This window comes from Xenopus tropicalis, chromosome 7, assembly GCF_000004195.4.
Source record: "Xenopus tropicalis strain Nigerian chromosome 7, UCB_Xtro_10.0, whole genome shotgun sequence".
NCBI classification, from domain to species: domain Eukaryota; kingdom Metazoa; phylum Chordata; class Amphibia; order Anura; family Pipidae; genus Xenopus; species Xenopus tropicalis.
In genome coordinates this window covers 49,520,129-49,540,529 of record NC_030683.2, presented here as the reverse complement: position 1 = coordinate 49,540,529, position 20,401 = coordinate 49,520,129, and the positions used below count along the sequence as shown (strand labels likewise).

The 20,401-nt window shown below is 37.1% G+C and overlaps 1 protein-coding gene and 1 long non-coding RNA gene across 3 annotated transcripts; both read right to left on the bottom strand.

Annotated features, from left to right (window-relative positions):
* Nucleotides 1–1,100: 1,100 nt before the first annotated feature.
* Nucleotides 1,101–3,912, bottom strand: LOC100490435. The gene is made up of 3 exons (XR_208799.3): nucleotides 3,804–3,912; nucleotides 2,570–2,617; nucleotides 1,101–1,442 (listed from the first exon to the last, which is right to left on the bottom strand). It is a non-coding gene; the product is annotated as an uncharacterized LOC100490435 (long non-coding RNA).
* An 8,275-nt stretch (nucleotides 3,913–12,187) lies between these two features.
* Nucleotides 12,188–14,169, bottom strand: LOC116412210 (cornifin alpha-like). 2 transcript variants are annotated; one of them, XM_031905919.1, is made up of 3 exons: nucleotides 14,061–14,169; nucleotides 13,252–13,356; nucleotides 12,188–12,501 (listed from the first exon to the last, which is right to left on the bottom strand). In XM_031905919.1, exons 1-3 carry the CDS (start codon nucleotides 14,095–14,097, stop codon nucleotides 12,374–12,376), a joined length of 270 nt encoding a protein of 89 aa, XP_031761779.1. In that variant the 5' UTR covers nucleotides 14,098–14,169; the 3' UTR covers nucleotides 12,188–12,373. The 2 variants fall into 2 exon arrangements, with proteins under 2 accessions (XP_031761779.1, XP_031761778.1); XM_031905918.1 differs by having other exon boundaries at nucleotides 12,228–12,504.
* Between the last annotated feature and the right edge of the window lie 6,232 nt (nucleotides 14,170–20,401).

Sequence of the window (20,401 nt, the reverse complement as noted above, 5' to 3'; positions counted from 1 at the left end):
ACAGTGTTTTGAGAAATGTTATGTATTGTGTTATGTAATGTGGTATATGCTTTTGAAGGATGGAAATAATGGGAAAATACTGGGAAGCTAGTCTGTGTGTGTGCATGTGTGTGCGTGTGTGTGTGTATGTGTGAAAACATAATTTTGACTGTACAGGTCCCTGGTTAGGCCTCACCTTGAATATGCAGTGTAGTTTTCAAGTACATTAGAGGGCATTATAGACTGATAGAAGGTATCTTTTTTACCATATAAAAGACCAAGGCACCAAATGGACTAGAGGAACAGAACTCTCATTTAATGAAGCCCTGTATGGTGATGTGATGCCAGATTCTATTAAACAAGCATATTATTCAAGGCTATGATCATAAGGTCTATGGTTAGTATAGATATTAGTATATATAGGTCTGTATAAGTATGTTTATATATATAAGCTATAGATAGGTCTGTAAAAGTTTGTGCATATATGTGCACTGGAGTTGAATTAAATGGACTTTAAATGGACTTTGGTCTTTTTTAAACCCGACTGAACTATGTAGCTATGTTATGTGATTACTGGTCTGGTAACCTATTGCAATACAGTTAATATGCCTGTTTTGTTATATGTTTGCAAGACCTATCCTACATAGATAGAGACCATTTGTAAGATGGAGACATTTTACTATAGATGGACCATATTCCTGCTCAAGTTCCTTAACAGTGGAAAGAGTTCCAAGTTTGCTGCTGTGTTGGCACACTTGCATCATATTACAAGGTTGCGATCCCTTATCTGGCAATCTAATTCTCAGAAAGCTCCAAATTACAAGAAGGCCATCTTCCAGAGAGTGCATTTAAAAAAAGGATTTCCTTTTACTTGGTAATAAAAAAACAGAACTTTCTACTTCATGATAAATAAGCTGCATGGATCCATATTGGTGGCAAAACAATACTACTGGGTATGTATAACATTGAAATGTTTTGAAAGTAGAATTATGGTAAGGTGATCCAAATAATTAAAAAAACCTTATCCAGAAAACCCCAAACATTTGGATAATAAATCCCCTGCCAGCATTTTATTTGGATCAAATAGTTTCTTTTCATACATATGACAACATGCCAAGTGCTTGTTTTGATAAATGTTTATTTAATACTCAAAGATCTTGCTGATTTCACAAAATCTTGCTGATGCACACAATAATAATACCAAAAGAGTTTATTCAAGTTAAAAACATGAATAAACAGCTACTGAATTAATTTGAGAAATAACAATACATGATAATTATTTTCAATGTGCTTTCAGCTAAGTAAAAGTAATATAGTGATTTCCATTGTTTTTTACTTCTTGGCTCCTCCACATCCTTGGCCACTTTGTCCTCCATGCTGGTGATGATGATGGTGGTGACCCTGATGCCCTTGACCATGCCCTTGCCCTTGTTGCTGGCAGGGATCAACTGGTGCACAAGGATCTGAGGAAATAATTTTATTTTAAATATTTTGTACATCTGATTAAGGTTGCAAATCTTTTTTAGTGCAAAAATGTTGGTACACAGTTGTAATTGACTGTAATTGAGTTTAAAGTAGCACCAAATGGTGCATACCTGTTGCCTTGCAGCAATGTCACAGAGCCACACTGGCCCAGTGACATTAGCCCCATTATGTTTGATGCAGCAAGCAAAGGACTGCTTCAGGTATACACTGAACACTAGAGAATTCTGGAACTGATATCAACACATTCCCAAATGGTGCAAAATTCAAAGTTAACAGCCCAAATTATACTTGGTCAGTTTCTTTGGTGAAAATTGTTGCTAGTTTCTCTGCCACTTGCCCCTGGCATTTGTTTGCTGATCTTATCCTTGAATTGAACCTTGCATACCTGACTCTGCACACTGTCCCACTGGTTATCCAGACTCTGAGACTGTTAGCTCCCAATGTGCCTTGCCATTGCCTGCATGTTTAACTGGTGTGTGCCAGTTCCTAACTTCTGCCTTGCCTGGGAAACCCAGTCAGGACTGCAGGCATAATGGCTAACACAACATTCCAGTATTAGACTAATGCTCCACACATGATTTAAGCTATTCTGGAAGAAGTGACTACTTTAATTGTGCAGACTGGCTTATTACGTATTGCCATTTAAAGGTGATGCTTTAAGAAGAATAAGCCCTTTTTTTCTATCTGTAAATTTACTCTAAACAACCCCCACAAAAACATACTTTAGTCCCTCCATTAAGTCTGATCTGGTTTCGTAATTATAAGTTGTCTCCAGCTCCTTTCCCCTACTTTCTGGTACAGCGTAAAGCCCCACACTCCTGCTATGCTGTCCTTATCTCTTCGACTACAGGATAGTCGAGCCTTCCTGACAACAGTGAAGTAGGAGCCAGTGTGCACTAGCAGCTTTTTTTCTAAGCACAGTGCTGTCACTTTGCATGGCTCACTAATCCTTCATTCTACATCACAGCAGGCATAAGGAAATTATTACATTATAACTCCTAGCTTGGATAAAGAGATAATGTAAAGTCACTGATCATATATTTAACATCTAGAATGTCTGACCTGGGCCAACGTAGGTTTTCCAGGGCATTGCACATGCTCTTACCTTTGCACTGGGGCTTGGGATCCTGGCATTGCACCACTGGATGGCAGGCTAAAAAAAGACAAAACAATTACAGTATTACTATTTGCATAATATCAGCTTTGTTACTGAGAAATACACTTAAATAGATAGGTGAGATTGAGACTAAACTATTTGGAGATTGTAATGACAGGTATAGGATGTATTATCTGGATTGCTTAGGACCTAGGGATTTCCAAGGGATCCGTAACTTGCATCACCATTCCTTACCTCTTAAAAAACATTAAATAAACTCAACAGGAGTGTTTTGCTACTAAAACAGAATTATGCCCATTAGTTACCCACAAGTATAAGGTGCTGTTTTATTATTAAGGTAAAAGAAAAACAAATGAAAACATACTAAATGGCTCTCCCATAATTCTGAGCTTCCTGAATAATGGGTTTCTTGATAATTCCCTGTACTATGATAGTAGACTAGTGATACTTGTTATTGTCTGACTTTCCTCGTGATGAAGCAGAAACTGTAACCACACCCTATTTCCAACGTGACTAGATTTTAAGCTCCCATTCTGCCCTATCATGGTATAGAGTAGCTCTGGCATAACAGTGGTTGTCTGCGGAAGCTCAGTATTTCATGATCATAGGGGGGAGATAGCTGCACTAATACAAGTTGAGATCAAATATCCATAAGCCCTTTACCCAGAAAACTTCAAAATACAACATTGTCTCTCCAGCAAGTCTACATTTTTGATGGATTTGTTCTGCTCTGTAATAATTAGACTTTCCCTTTAACTTAAATTTGAAAAAAATAGCCTGTAGTTCATGCTGCTGACTGCAGAACTTTTTTTCCATACTTGGGATCTCAACCCTTAATTTATATTTAAATACTTTTTATGCATTTTCCTAACTGGACCTCTATTTTTTGAGTGTATTGAATACCCTCCAACCAGATTTTCCTTGTTACCATTACCCCCACAAAGTTTCTTACAAGTCATATGACCCCCATATTGTGGGGGTAATGGTGACAAGGAAAATAGCATATATACTCTTGATTACATCTATCTGCCACCCACCTGCACCTCCATTTTGTTGTTGAAAATAGTCTAATGGGAATCTATTTAACTGTTTAGACTATGCAGTATATTTTAAAGCATTATCTTCTTTATGCAATATTCCCATGATGCAAAATATAAAGCAAAGATGAATAAATGTAAATCACAGAAAGCATCCAAAACGTTTTGCCAAATAATGGACTTACGGTCAGGATCTTTGCATTGGCTTCCTTTAGCAGACATGGTTGTTCTCCAGATACAGTCTTCTAAGGGAATAGAAGTATACAGGTGTAGATATGCAACAACTATGTACAAATGCTGCTTATATACTTTGTTTTGTGTGTGCTTTACCAATTGTGCAACATTTACTTCAACCTACCAACCAATGGAATTCACTTCTACAAACAATGAAAAGTAATTTTAGTTATTATTTGAACAGCTTAAGGGCAAGGTGTTTCCTTGATGGGCTGCTGATGCAATTGCACAGTGAGAACATTGCCTGCACAACCCTAAATTGTTTTATTATTCATCACTGCAGATTGCAAGCACTCTTCTCACATTCTCCTCTTGGTCTTTGGCAAATTTTATGTGAATAGGCTAAATAATTCTGTGTGACTTATAAAAGTTAGCATGATTTGCACTCAAAATCTAAAGAACTCTGCCAAAAACAATAGGACATTGGAGTGTCCTATTGTTAGGATATTGTGTAATTGCAACTTCATTATATTTGGCATTTATTATGCACTAGTGCAGTAACAGCTACACAACTTTTGCCTCAGTGGTAAGGCAATTACACCGAAAGCCTTCCCAGTGCTCCCTGCCAGTCAGTTTGGATAAATCACATTAAAAACTCTTTTTACATTTGAATGTGGCTCATGGGTTAAAAAGGTTGGGGATCCCTGTCGTAAATGTAAGGCCATACACATAATAGCACCCCCTTACTGTTATGGTTATACACAAAATGTCACCTTCTAAGGATTGATTAGCCACATCATCTACCTGATTGTACTTTAGTAGATAGTTTTATATATTTTGGATAAATGCAATATAATATAATTCTAAGTGGTGCACACACACTAAAAAATTCTTGTCATTAAACACCCCTGTCTGGGGTCTCTCCCACCCCTGAACCCTCCAAAGTACTACAGAAATTCATACAAAACAAAATTGAGAACCACACACCATGTATATCCAATGCAATAAATGGTCTAATCAATGAACCCATGAAGGGGACAGTGTGCAAACATGTTGAAGGAGAGTGTCAGTGAGGAACAGGCACAGAAAAAAAACTGCTGCAGGCATATCACAGCACCCTCTATATTTCTATAAGTAAAGACACAGATAAAAAATATACTACATCTCTCTCCTTCAAAACAAAAGGAAGTAAATCTTAATCTTACAGTTCTATAGTGTCTGGGTGCCCTTACTACCCAACCAATTTTTACAATGGTGTATGTTGGCCTAAGCAGAATATTTAGTACTACGTACTGATGGTTACTGCTGTGTACATGTTAAAGCTTCTTGGGTATTGTCTCCTTGCTTTTCATTGTTTGTCAATGTTCCTGTATACACACAGAGCCACTGCGTCAGAAACTGCACAGAAACGCAGATCAGATTTTGGGCAACATGGGCAGATTTTATTTAAGGCCTGGGGCTAAGCCTCTCCAAACCTGACTGACAATAATAATTAAAAAAAAAAAAAAAAGAATGAAAGAACAAGGTTTTCTGACCCATTATATCTGCTGTCCACCAGCAGGGAGAGCTCTTCCAAAGAGATAAGCGGTCTGTTCACTAGATCTCTCTTATTGTACAGAGAGAAGAGATTTGTAAACCCAGCTTAGGACCTGATGGGCGAATGCCAAAGACCAGAATGTGAAAGATAAATGTCTTGTGACAAATGCCTTGTGAATGACAGGAACCACTTTTCTTCTTGTTGCAGCCCTTGGTGGGCAGCCTGTCAGGTGGGTCTTAACATCATATGTTTGGGAGTAATGTGCCACAGTCCACAAACACAGTTTCCCCTTATGTGGAGGGGGCAAGATGCATCCTTTCCTTTCATTAAGGCACTTATATATGTTACATGTAAAATACATGTAAAAATATATATACCACTTAGCTGTTTTATTGGTTCAGGTATAGGATCTATTATCAAGAATGCTCAAGAACTGTGGTTTTCCAGATAAGGGATCTTTTTGTAATTTGGATCACCATATATTATGTCTGCTAAAAATTATTTAAACATTAAATAACCCTAATAGGATTGTTATGTCACCAATAAGGATTTGTGCAGCTTAGTTAACATCAAATGCAAGGATCAGTTTTATAATTACAGAGACAAAGGAAATCATTTTTATTCATTCGAATAAATTGATTAAAACTGGAGATGTTCCTGCAATTCAGTGCTTTCTGGATAATGGGTTTTTGGACAAGGGATCCCATACCTGCCGCATAGAGTCGCTGCACCCATGGGTATTAGTTAGTAAGTAACCCAATGGACTGCCCCGCTGGTATCACTTTCTCTCAGGCCTGAACAAACTGTATGTGCAGTGAGAGCCCATCCTTTGAGTGCAGTGTGGGGATATAGCATTTAGTTCATGCATGGAGACATGTTATTCTCCCATAAACATGATTGTGTTTGGGGCTTGTTATACAAAAGCGTGCAAACTGTGTGTATTATTCAGCTACTGAGTTTGTGACACACACAGACTTTATGACAATCACATTACAGGTTGTTCTGGTCTAGCTGCACGTATTTTGTTCTGCAAATGTCCCCCAGCCTAACTTCCTGCACACACATTTCTTTATGAGCTGGAAAATCTGGGTGTCTCCCATTATATTTAGGATTTGGGTGTTCTACTTCAGTTATTAGTTTTTCAGAATATACAGTTACATTATGGAGCACATGCACAGATATAGTGTATGTGATCTATAAAATGAAGTTGGCCAGCTGATCATTTTAAGGTGTTTTTGATAAAATTAATTGATCTGAACATTGAATTGATTATGTGCCAAATATTGCTGGTTGCATCACAGTATTACTGTTATTTTGCAGTCTCTATGGGAAAATATACAAATCGAAAAAAGATGTTTACATGCCACAACCACTGTCACCAGATTTCACTTTGAAAATGGGGTAACCTTGGAGTAAGAGGTACATAAACAGCTGATGCTGTCCCCTTCTATTTGTCACAAATCAGATGGAAACTATTTGCATACTAACTGATGAGAAGTCAGGCTTTTAAAGTGCACCGCACCCACTGCTGGATAGTTTGGGTGCAGGAAAGGTGGTGCTGCCAGTGAAATAGAGTTATGTGTTATAAGTTGCTTACAAAACTGATAAAAGTGCTGCTGGATGTTAATGTTATTAATAGAGCAGAAAGATAAACATATAGGTAGGTTGGTGTGTTTTTCATGAAAAGGTGGCAACCCTAGCTGCAAATTTAATGAAAAAAGTGATTTTCTCACTGTAAAAGTCAATATATTACTACTAAAAACGCCGCCTTTAAAGAGCAAGGAAAGGCTTCTACTATAGCACCTAATATGTTGTAGAGCCCCCTTTCCTGTAGCAGATCGCCAACTTAATTTTTTAAAATAATACTAACTTCTCCCCAAAATTTCCTTTTAACTTCCTTTTAACTTTACAGCATCACAGCCGCCATCTTGGATTTCTAAACACCCGCGCTCGCCCCCACGCACCAAACACCCGCAACCCCCCCCCCTAACCACACAGGAAAACCACGTGTTTTTCTTGGTTTTTACGGTTTTCCCATGAAACTTCGTGGACTTACAAAAGAAAGAAAACCCCCCGAAAATGTCTAAAACCATTAATTGAATAAAGATTGTTATAATTTGTATAAGAAAACTCCCATGATCTTGACAGCTTTTAGATAAAGTTTTGTTTTAGTGGCTTTTATGGTTTTTACACTTAATACATCACAAAATGTTTGTTTTTACAATAGAATTTTGAGTTTTAGCGCAAAAAAAATGAATTGTGAAAAAATATGAATTATGAACATGAAATATGAACATTAGTAAATGCCCACCATAGTGTCATTAGTCATTATCTACTAATCTAGTTTTTTTAGCCTAATAACTATAAACCTGTTAAGTTGGGATCTTTATTATAAAAGCCTTTGGAGAGGGTATTAAGGAATAAGATACCGGAATCTTTTTCAAATCACAAAACTGAGTTTGTGCCAGCATGCTTTTATGTGCAATCTTAAATAATTTAGTTATGTATCTTAAATATATATAACTATTTATATTTATATTAGACATTAGATATATTTATCTATGAGTTGGCTGGACCTTGATAGATTGGGGCAGATTTACTAAAATCCAATTTTTTGGGGGCTTAAAACATGATATGGTAAAAATTCGGAGTAACCACGATAATTTCTGATGTTCTAAAATATCACGAAAATGCTTTTATCGGTCGCACAAAAATTTTGAGTTTACATCCCCAAAAATTCCAGATTTTTCGAGTTGAAAGCATTGTTAAAACTCGAAAAATTTGAGTTGAAAGGGACATTCATTTCCATGAAACCTTTTCATTTTTCCCAAACAGGAATTGCTCCAGAAACAGGAATTGCTCATTGGCACTCATTCTTGGAAAACAATAATGTGTTTAAGTTTCAGTTGAAACTGGGTTAAACTGAAAACAATTATGGGATTAACCTTCCCTTTGAAGCTGGGTGAAACTGAAAACAATAAGGGGATTAATTTGTCCTTTAAGGGCAGGCAGTCAGTGACTATTCTATTCCTCTTCTATTCTAAGCCTCCATAGGACTCAATGGTACTCGACAGATCAAACCTGTTGAATTTTTATTTTACAAAAAAAAAGTTTATTATGGGAGTTATTTTCAAATTTATTTTTTTTTGTAATAATAATGAAAAAATTTAATTCTGGTGAAAACCCACTTGAAATTATCTAGAAGTAAGAAAAAAATCTAATTTATCTCATAATTGCTTAGTAAACGTGCCCCATTGTTTATGTACGTACGTGTACATAGATATATTATTGACTTTTGGGTTGGTATTGTATTTGCCGAAGATGCTAAATGCCTAACATTTTGGCACCCCCAAGTGACTTAGCCTTTCCTTCTTCTTTAAGGTTATTTATGCCCAGAACTGTTGTGACACTGATTTCTGTACATGTAACGCTGTATGGAGTGTGGCTATCTATTGTTTATTAATGAGAGAAGTTGCCACGCCACACATGGTGCAGCAAAGATAATAAGAAGAAATATACTGTAAATCTATAGCCCTGGCAACCTGGTATTTGACAAAGGGACCCTATCCGGCAATGCAACAATAAAAATATTAATCAAAAGATGATGTAATACTGTAAATATTTAATGCTTGATCTGGCATATATGTAGTCCTTCTATTACACAAACAATAAATAAATATATGGAATGTGATATACAGTATTAACTATAATAGTCCAATCTACATAAATTTTTATATTTATAATTAACTTCTTTGTAGTAAATAATGTATGTAGATTGGCTGAATCTATTTTTTCTTTGCATATACCATTAAAAAAAGGCTTAACTTTCCAAAAAGCCTTGCATAGAATCATAGAACATGAAAGTTATCATTGGAACTCTAGTCCTGTGGCTGGAGGGGAGCTTACTACCGTAATATATTAATACTTATAAATAATAAGTATTTCTAAAAATGATTTGACATTTGCTTAAAGTTATACTTTTTTATCATGCATACAGCTCCAGAATCTCAAATTAAAATATTGTGTCCTGTCACTAAATCTGAAATGGACCCAAGGTGTTAAATATTTCTACTTGAGTCAGAGCATATGCTTAGCATGATGGATACCAATAAAGATGGTCAGGGCCCTAAAGCAATTTGAGTTGGCTTATGAGCTGAGCCTTAAGTGACCTGCCTACATACAGTATGTAGTGTAACAATCTGACTGATATACATATTTGACTTTCAAGCCTCACTGCAAAGACTGGATAACCCAAGCCTTGCAAAATGGTCAGCTATTGACCCCATACATTGCTCAATGTAGTCCTCTGTAGACTCAATTTCCTTATGAACTGATCCATAGATGTGAAACTCTGTACATCTCATACTAGTTTTATTTTCCTACTATCTGGAGATTATCACAAGAAAATATTCAAGCTCCATATGCTGGCTAAGAAATATTCCTTGCTGCAAAAGAGAAAAAATTGTCACAGTTTGTCATGCTAAAATAAAAAACACTAGTGGCAACACTGCAATTAATACAGTCATTCCCAAAAATAATTAATCTGTCACGATGCAACAGGTTTGTCCCCTCATCAGTCAGCACATTGGCAATCCACTGGTGCAGTGGGGCATTTGGAAAGCTTGGTTTGGGGAATCCTGGGGAAAGCTACCTTTTTGTTCTTTGGTATCTGTAAAAGTACCAGACACTAACTATACACAGAAGGCCTTATGCTACCTACCTGGAGATTAATTAAAAAAAAAAATAATTTATATACAAATCCAGTCCTTTTATTGGACATTACCAAGAGCTGATTGGATTTTTATGCTAGAAAAAGTAAGCAATTCATTGTGCTAAATTGGATCCCTGCTGTTACCCATTCTAACATAACAGCACTGTGCTTTAAAGTTTATAACCTGTAATAGACACAGTTCAAAATAATTTGATAATCTGTTAATGTGGATAAGTGCACTGATACAATTTCATTACATTCGTTAGTAAATGAGCCTTGAAATATTATCCACTCTTTCTACATCACTAACGTTGGCATTAAAACTGGGAGACAAGTCCTAGCAGAGACTGGCTTTCCTGCCAGGTTCTGCCGTTTTATAATAAACCCTTGAAAGGAAGTTTGAGTAGAGGAACATGTTCTTACAAAGTTACAGCATTGTAAAAAAAAAACATTCTAGTAGCGAAGTGTTTTTTCAAAGGGGCATTATAGGTGATTGTCTAAAAGGAACTCATCTAATTGGCAGGAGACCCCTTAAAATGGCTCTTCACTTGAAAAGCTAAAAAACACAGGCCTACATTTCCTTTTTCAGGCATACTGGTAAGGTTTATCTACAGAGAGTCTAAGGATTAGGTTCAGGTATACGATCCCTTATGCAATACCTAGAAAGCTGTACAGTTATGAGATGACTGCTCCCCATAGATTTTTAAGCAATTACTTTTTTTTTAATTATTTTTTTCCTTTGTAATGAAAAACCCCAAAAGAACATTACTTGTATTTTATGGTAACTAAGAAGCACAAATCCACACTTGAGAAAAAAATAATCCCATTGGGTTTACTAAAAGTTTAAATGTTTTTAGAAGACGTCATGGTAATCTCTGTTATGATAGGTTGCCACATCAAGGTGATAAAATCTCAGGATCAGCACAAACTGGTGATTCTAACAGAAGCCATTACTGCTGCACACACTCTCTGCAACTACCAACTAGTCTCTGTTAGCTAACTTGTACCCAGGTCTAAAAGAGTGAGACCTCTAACACATCATATTCCTACAATTCCAATTTCCTTACCTGGAAACCCCTGGTCCCTAAGTATTCTGGATAATAGATCCCATCCCCTTCTAAACATCTTTTTTCCAATTATTCTCATTTCTTATATATATACAGCAAATACATGTATCATTTCCCTTAATTAAAATGAAAGGTCTGGGATATTTTTGTGATATGGTTAATCTCTAGTCTCTTTTCATTTCCACAGACAAGGATCTTTTTTATTATCCGCTATTGTGAAGGTATTTAGGGCCGGCAAGTTGGTTACAGCAATATGTGTGTAGGGACCCATAGGGTCTGCCTATATGGCTTTAAACCCTGCAGCTTCCTTGGTTTGTGCTGTTACTGGGCAAAGACCCATATATAAGGGACCTCGTGAACGAGGACCAGTTAGATAGTAAGTCTTGTCGAGCACTTTCTAGGAAAATGAGATAGAGAGGGAAGCAAGAGCAGTTTGGCTCCACCAAGGAAAGTAGTTTGGAAGTACCCTTGCAGACAGACACTGTTGCCTTAGCGTAGGGCCACGGTTTAGACATAGGAGGCAGGCAGTATTTGAACCCTGATCCAGAGTTGCTGTGGGACCCTGAGGGCTTCAGTGTTCAACCTGAGGCGTGTGGTATCCAGTCTGACTCTTCCAAAGGGTGGACAACTGACCAGGTGGCACTGACCCTGCCCAGACTCAAGAGGAGTTGGGAGGAGCAGGTGTGCACCCTCTCTGTGCTGTCCTCAGAGAAATGCTATGCTAAACTGCTGTATGTGAGTATATTGCACTAACCCTGCATATTGATTGTCACTGACAATAAACCAATTCTATTGTTCAACTGCAAGAACCTTCTGGTGCCCATTTGTTACTTTGCACTGCGCACAGCTGCAGTGGGTTGTAGTTGCACTACACCATAGCTCTGTTTGGTCACTTCCACTTAGCGAAGGCCTATCCAGAAGGATTGAGTTGCATGTACCCCATGCTCTAAACCTATCTAGCGGTGCTGTTCGCTTGGTTACAACCAAGAAAGGGTTACATGTGCAACCACCTTGAAAATCTGTATGACACTCATGTGAACAGATAAACTGGGAACTGGAGAAAGTGGGGACTGGAAACAGTCAGTTTCATTATACTTTAATCATACATGTAGACAAATAGTTTCAGCAGGGGAATATGTTTAATTAATTAAACGGATCATTTGTTTTTTAACATACACAGTAGCATGCAGATTGGTGAAGAAAATTTTAATTTTAGTTGTGATTTAATGTGAGGGGATAGATCAGTGCCATGAAGTTTTGATTTCTTTATTTCTTGGCTGAACCGCAGGATTGTCCATAACCTTGGCCTTGTGTCTGGCAGCCTCCGGTATAGGTGACTTGCCCGCTCTGCCCCTGACATTGAGTTGGGCAGGGATTACTTTGCACACAAGGATCTACTGAAAACATAAGGCAAAATAAAACATAGATTTAGATCTCCAACTTTTGAAAATGTCATGAATATATGTTTTCATTCCTGCTTCTTTTCTTTATAATTTACTTTTAACAGAATTACCAGGTTTTTACCTGGTCATTATTAAATATATGTAAACAAGCAGTTATTTGCATTAATCCACATACAGTGGATTTGTCTCCTTGGCTTATGTCTACATGATACTTGTAACAAGAAAACTATCAATGTTTTGGACAACTGTTACAGTAAGAAAATAATTTAGACAAATGAGTTGGGATTAGCATGTCATATTATTGACCAACCCACCTCAGTCAGGGATATTTAATTGCAAACATGGACTGATTGGGTACTGCTTAGTGGCCAAGTACTCAGATAACATGACAAAAAGGTGACAAGGAAGTCCTCTCTTACTATGCTGACACATACTGATAAGAGGGTTCTCAAACATAGCTTTTTAGTTGTTTTTAGTTGACTAATAGCCTCACAACTAGTGATAAGTATATCCACTGTATTGGACACACAATACATTGTCTTACGTCACCTGTTTAAAAGTAAAAATCTCATTGATTGTTATGCATTACTGGGCAAGCTGCGTGCCTTCATTTACATCCAGGAAAGTACATTCGGAAGACATCCGTAGTATTTGTGCATGGAGAACAGATAAAGATCAGAGTTTGAAATGAATCCTACAATATGTGTAGATGAAATGAATCTTATGTCCAGATGCACCTACCTTGTGGCTGGCATGGCTGTACTTGGATACCCTGGCATGGTTGTACTTGGGTACCCTGGCATGGCTGTACTTGGGTACCCTGGCATGGCTGTACTTGGACGCATGCTAAAAATAAAAAGACAGATTTATACAGGGTCTTGCTCATTCTCTATAATATATCAGCTTCCTTGCTTAGAATAATTCATTGTAATAAAACTTTAATATTTAAAATAAACATTCAACCAAAATAGAAACAGTATTACAGAATAGTACAGTATTGTTTAAAATGGCACAGCCAAAGAGTTTTTATTATGCAGTGCGGTTTTGGACTCCAGTCCTCAAAAAGGATATTAATGAGCTGGAAAAGAGGCGCTTGCGAGGGGACATGATTACTCTGTACAAATACATTAGAGGGGATTATAGGCAGATGGGGGGGTGTTTTTTTCCCATAAAAACGATCAACGCACCAGAGGCCACCCCTTTATATTAGAGGAGCAGCGTAGGTGGTTTTTCACGGATAGGGCAGTGAGGTTGTATAAGTACATATAACTGTATGGTTTGTACGCTAATTAAACTGTATGGTTTACATGCTGATGAAATGTTACTGGCCCTCCTTTATTGCATAGCCTTTGTGCCAATGTGCATTGTAAATAGGAACAACTGTCATATATCATTATTTCTGTCCAATTTTTATTTGCTAGGGATAAAGTAAAAAAGTTGTCACAATTGGTAGAATTCAATTATTTTTTTAAGAAATAGCAAAATAGACTGTTCTAAAAGTTTTCACACCAAAATACAGTAAATATACGTTTGCACAAAAATGTACTTACGGTCCTTGTATTGTTGGCTGCCTCCTTTGGCTGACATTGCGATTCCTTGATTTTAATCTGCTGAGAGAAAGGAGATCACAGTTGTACTACATACCTACTAGCACTTTGCTGCTATATATACAAACCTAATGCTTATTCATAACAATTATTAATATTCATGACCATACAACTACCAATCAGATTGAATTCCACATATAATTTAACTAGTTTCTGTTGTTATTTGCATAGCTTAAAGACAGGGTGTTATTCTTTGTAGTTTCTAATACTTATTAGATTTCATATTAGGTATCTCATTTTACTGATGATTTAAAAACCTTTGCATGCATCACAACGTAAAAAATGCATTTCTATCATGTAAAATTCGTTCCAGCATATAATAAATACCTAGCAATAAATACATTATTATCAATCATTGATGTACTGCTGGCATATTCCAAAGAACTCTGCAGAGTATGTTCAGTAATTAACCTCAGTCCCTATTACAATGAATCTAACAAAATAAGTCTCCGGCCACAGTCACACAAATGCACCAATGTCATTTTAATCAGAAGCCAGTTACCCTGCATGAAGTGTGAGAAAAGCTAATTATACACACGTCTCTCTATGAACGGCTTTACTCACACAAACAAAGAAATGTATTCATAAGAAGCCAATTGTAATAGACCAACAAATTCAAAGTAACTGCTGTTTTTTCTATTGCTATCCTCTCCAAGATATTAATAAAGGTATGGGACCTGTTATCCAGAATGGATAAGGGATCTTTCTGTAATTTAGATCTCCATACCTTACATATTCTAAAAATAATTTAAACATTAAATAAACCCAATAGGATTATTTTGCCTCTAACAAGAATTTATTCTTTTAATATTACAGCACAAAAGGAAAAGCAATTTTACAAATGTAATGTATTTGATTAAAATGGGCACTATAAGAAATGGCCTTCCAGTAATTCTGAGCTTTCTGGATAACAGGTTTCTTGATAAAGGATCCCATACCTGTACACATATAAAAAATTGTTTTCATTATTGTTTCGATAAGCCATTATGGAACCTTTCCCAATTCAATTTTAGTCTGGTGTAACAAAACAATGGTTTCTAAGTACATATTGCGTTACCTTTGTAAATGTGTTAGTAGATTTTATGGTGTTCTAAACTGTAGTAAAAACATTTATCCATAATTTCCCATGTCCCAAGTACTCCAATTATGCTGATTATTTATTACTATTTTGGTTGTAGTATTGTTCCAGGAGAAAACACAAGTTGAAGTTATAGGTTAATAAAATTCAGTCACAAATTATGTTTTTAGCAGCAAAGAAATCAGAGCAGTTTACAGCAACATTGCAGCATAGAGTAAAATAAATTGCTTGTTAATTGATATGATGCAGTTTAGTAATTTATCTAATATTGTATCTCTTACTGATCTAAAAAAATAAATCTTATATATAATGGATGATATACATATATAATACATACATATATAATGGTAAATATACATAAATAGTGATGAGCGAATCTGTTCCTTTTTGCCATAAAATTTGCGAAACAGCGAAAAGCAGCGAAAGGCATGTGTCATGTGACTTTTTTGTCGTCTGCGTCTTTTTTTTTTTCCGTGACCGCACCTAATTTGACATATTTTTCTGCAGCAAATTTTCACTGAACTTTCGCAAAACAATTCGCCAGTGACAAAATGTGGAAATTCACTGTGAAATTTGTTCATCACTAATGATAAACTCGTCTGACTCACAGCAGACTAGAGCAGAATAAAGACAGTGTATATTTCAGAACTTCGTCCTACTTGTGCATTTCACTTTGTCATTTCTAAGTTCTTAGGTTATTTATTTATATTTTGGTTGTGTAATACAGTTTCAGAACAGTACACGTGCTGCAATTATAGGGTGATGACAATAAGACAACAACAGATGATAGTTTTGTAACTTCAATGATTTAGTACTAAGCCTTACTGACCAGATCCATTTTTGAAATATAAATGTATAATTAATCTTCCTGAGTTGAACACAAGTTGACTGAAACTGACTCTACTTAGCCTACTATGTCCATTTAAACGTATTCTGCCTTAGGCCAGTATAGAGTAAAGCACAGGCTATAATTCAAAACAGAGCAAAGGCTTCTGGGATATATGGAGAGCAGTGCATTTATGTACAGCAATTATGAGTTCAAGCATTTCTTGAATTGAATAATATTTTTAATAGTTTAGTAGACAGTTCAGGACATAGGGAGGGGCAGCCAAACTCTACCTGTTTTCTACACATGTTTTAAACTGAGTAACCTGAGTAAACAAGATGCAGACCAAATTCTTTTTTTGGGAGCAGCAGAGCTGTCTATGGGTTTATCACAATATAGAGGCAGCACTAGGAGCAATATAAGGGGCTGTTCATCTTTGAATGAACTTTTAGTATGATGTAGACAATGGGACAATTTGCAATTGGTTTTAATTTTTTATTATTTGTGGTTTTTTTTAGATATTTAGCATTTTGTTCAGAGGCTCTTCAGTTTGGAATTTCAGCATCTATCTTTCTATTTGTTTTGTTTTCTTTAGTCACCAAGCAGTGATTTCAATGAGAGGCTGGAATATGAATAGGAGGTAGCCTAAATAGAAATATTATCAATAAAAAGTAAAAATAATAATAAAATTGTAAGCTCAAATAGCAATTATTTTTTTAGGCTCTGGGCCAGTAATGCCCATTTTAAAGCTGCAAATATGTAGAAGAGGAAGACAAATAATAAAAAATAAATAATGAAGACCAATTGCAAAGTTATTAGGAATAGGACATGTTATAACATATTACTAGTAGAGATACACTGAATCCACTATTTTAAAATTCGGCCAAACCCCAAATCCTTAGCGAAAAATTCGGCAGAATTCCAAGCCAAATCTTAACTCTGTCTTTGATTAATAAATAAAGCATTTGTTATGCTGAGAACCTTTTCTCAGGGTCTTGTTGGTTCTGGTCGGTTAAAATTACCAACAGTGCATAATCTGATTTACCCATTTTGGACAACCGCACAGGACAGATCATGCTTGTTTTGGCCAGTAGATCTGGCAGCGTATGACCACCTTAAGGGAGGACACTGGCATTTTTCCATAATTTTATCACAGGTAGAGACTAGAAATGAGTGATATCACATTTTGATAAAATGCTTACTGAAAACTGGAAGGTTTGAAATGTCAGATAAAACCTTTTCAGAACTACATTATTACAGAATTCTGCTCTTTTAATGCAATATTGAAACTATTGGGTCCTATTAAGAAAGTGCTGAAGTAGTAAAATCTGTCGAGTTTGCTTATTTTGATAATTTTTTAAAGCTTCCATTGAAATATTTCAAAGTAACATGACTGTAATACAGCTTTACATTTTTTTATTTTCTTTGGTGTCCTATTTATAGAAAATCCTTAGCATCCATATGACCAAAATACCAAATACCAAATTAATTTGCCAACTCAGATATGGTTGAATTCTATCAGAATAGAAAGAATTTCATCTTACAACTTCCTCATGTTAAATGGTTTAATGGCGATAAATGGAAATGAGTGAGCAAGTGGATCAAGGTAGACCATTTAACTGGTACAAACTGGGACAAACACATACCTTAAAAAGGTAGCATGTTTTTCTGTAAAATGTTGCACTCAATAGCAAATGTTGTGCTTTAGAGTGTATTGACTTATTAGCATTCATATTATTTACAGTATACTCAGGGGTCATTTATCAACACTGAGGAACTTTACCCATGGGCATAACCTATGGCAACCAACCAAATTTGTTGCATTCATTGTTCTACCTGAGCTGGCTAAAAAAAGCCAATTTCTGTTTGGCTGCTATTAGTTACTGTCCATGGGCAAATTTGCCCCGTTTTGATATGTGCATTGTATGTGCATGTAGAATGCTGTAGCATATTTCAAAAGTATTTGTGTGCTTCTGCAAAGAATCAGTGAAGTAATTACAATTTAATTAAAGTAGTTAATGAATAATTTAGGAATTGATGAAATACTCATTCTTTTCTCATTTATTTTTTGGATTGATGATGGAGAAGGCCAGACATTTGATAGAAAATAGGTATATTATGTTGTTTATAAACTCACATAGTTATATTGTGTTTATAAACGTTTATAAAACGTTTATAAAACACAACCCCTTAATTTCCTTTTTCCTCCTGTAACTCATACAGTATGTCCCCCTCCCTCAGAAATTTGCTTGTTGCTCACGTGAGTTAGGAAGGTAGGCCCTGCTTAGAATATCTGCAATTAGTAAATCTTTTCCTGGACAGTAGCAAATGTCACAATGTGCTGCAGTCTTTTTTGGAGCATTTATTAGAGGCTTATTTGTAATGGTCTCCAGAGGTTTATGATCTGAATGTCTTTCATAGGTGTACTGATGGAACTTCTCCATACTAAATACAACAAGAGTTCTGTAGTTGTTAGAGCTATGCTTGCAAATGCTACAGGTTCTTTCTCCTGCATCAGTGTGGCTCCCATGCCATTTTCTGAGGCATCACATTGTATTATCACTGCTTGAGAAGGGTTATAGTATTTGAGAGTGGCTGCATCTGCAATACCCAGAATTAATGAGACAAACGCTGTTTGCTGTATTTCTGTCCACTCCCAGAGTAAATCTTTATGTGTTTCACTATTTTAGTGGTTTACACATATCTGACAAATGGCCACAGAATTTGGAGAAATAACTAACCATGCCTAGAAAGCGCTCAACTCTGAATTGCCCTGACTTTTTCTGCATCCACTTTTAAGCCACTTGATGTCAAAATATGCCCTATATATATGGCACATCAGTCAGTCATTTTAAGCTTATATTTTGAGTTTAATGCCTTTTTGTCTTTATCTTTCGAGAAATGTCATAATTTTCAGATCATGATCCCAGGTGGCAGATTCTAGGCTGTCAAGTCCCTCTAGAGCTTGATTTAGCCTTTACTGAAATACTTCTGGAGCTAAACGTACTCCCATTGGTATTCTGAGCCATCTATATCTCCCAAATGAGTTTGAAAAAGTTGTCAAGTAACTTGATTTCTAGTTCCACATGCCTGAATCCATTTTTAACATCACATACTGATATTATCTGGGCTTCTGATAAATCTGGCAGAATATCTTCTATTGTAGGCATTGGGTAATGATTCCTTTTTAGGGCTTTGTTAAGTGGTTTGGGATCTATACATATCCTTAGTTTGCCTGATGGTTTATTTACTGTTACCAAGCTAGTTATCCATTCAGTGCTCTTCTGCACTGGTTCTATGTGCCTGCTGTGTAAATCCTGAAGATCTTTTAGTGGTTGCATCAAAGCTACAGGTACTCTCCTTGTGGGTAGCCTGGATGGTTCTATGGCAGTATTAGACCTCCAGTTCATATTTGCCTTCCAGGCACCCATCCCCTTTAGGGCTCTGGTACACGGGGAGATTAGTCGCCCGTGACAAATCTCCCTTGTTGCGGGCGACTAATCTCCCCAATATGACATCCCACCGGCGAACATGTAAATCGCCAGTGGGATGGCATATGCGACGGCGCGGTAGACCCGTTATCCAGAATGCTCGGGACCTGGGGTATTCTGGATAAGGGGTCTTTCCGTAATTCAGATCTCCTACCTTAAGTCTGCTAAAAAAAATGATTTAAACAGTAATAAACCCAATAGGTTTGTTTTGGCTCTGATAAGGATTACCGTACATACTCGAGTATAAGCCGATCCGAATATAAGCCGAGGTACCTAATGTTACCTAAGAAAACTGGAAAAATGTATTGACTCAAGTATAAGCCTAGGGTGGGAAATGCAGCAGTTACTGCTAAGTTTTTTTTTTAACTGTCTATACTGTCTAATAACTTATTAGCGAGGTTCTTGCCGGAAATTCTGTGCTGCTGCTTCCTGTGCAATGTCCAGATTTTATGACAACTTGCACTTTACTCAGATCAGTGTCACGCGGTAGCACAGGAGCGAACACCACAGGTATGGCTGGGCACGGGGGAAGGAGCGCGGGGGGGTGCGAGTGCAAACGCGCCGAAGCACGGGTACGGATGGCCACGCGGGGGGATGCGAGCGGGCAGGAGCGCAGGTTCGGATGGCCACATGGGGGGAAGGGGTGCAAGCGGGCAGGAGCGCAGGTACGGATGGCCACACGGGGGGGGGTGCGAGCAGGCAGGAGCGCAGGTATGGATGGCCACCCGGGGGGGTGCGAGTGGGCAGGAGGGCAGGTATGGATGACCACACGGGGGGTGCGAGCGGGCAGGAGCGCAGGTACAAATTGCCACACGGGGGGGTGCGAGCAGGCAGGAGCGCAGGTACGGATGGCCACATGGGGGGGTGCAAGCAGGCAGGAGCGCAGGTA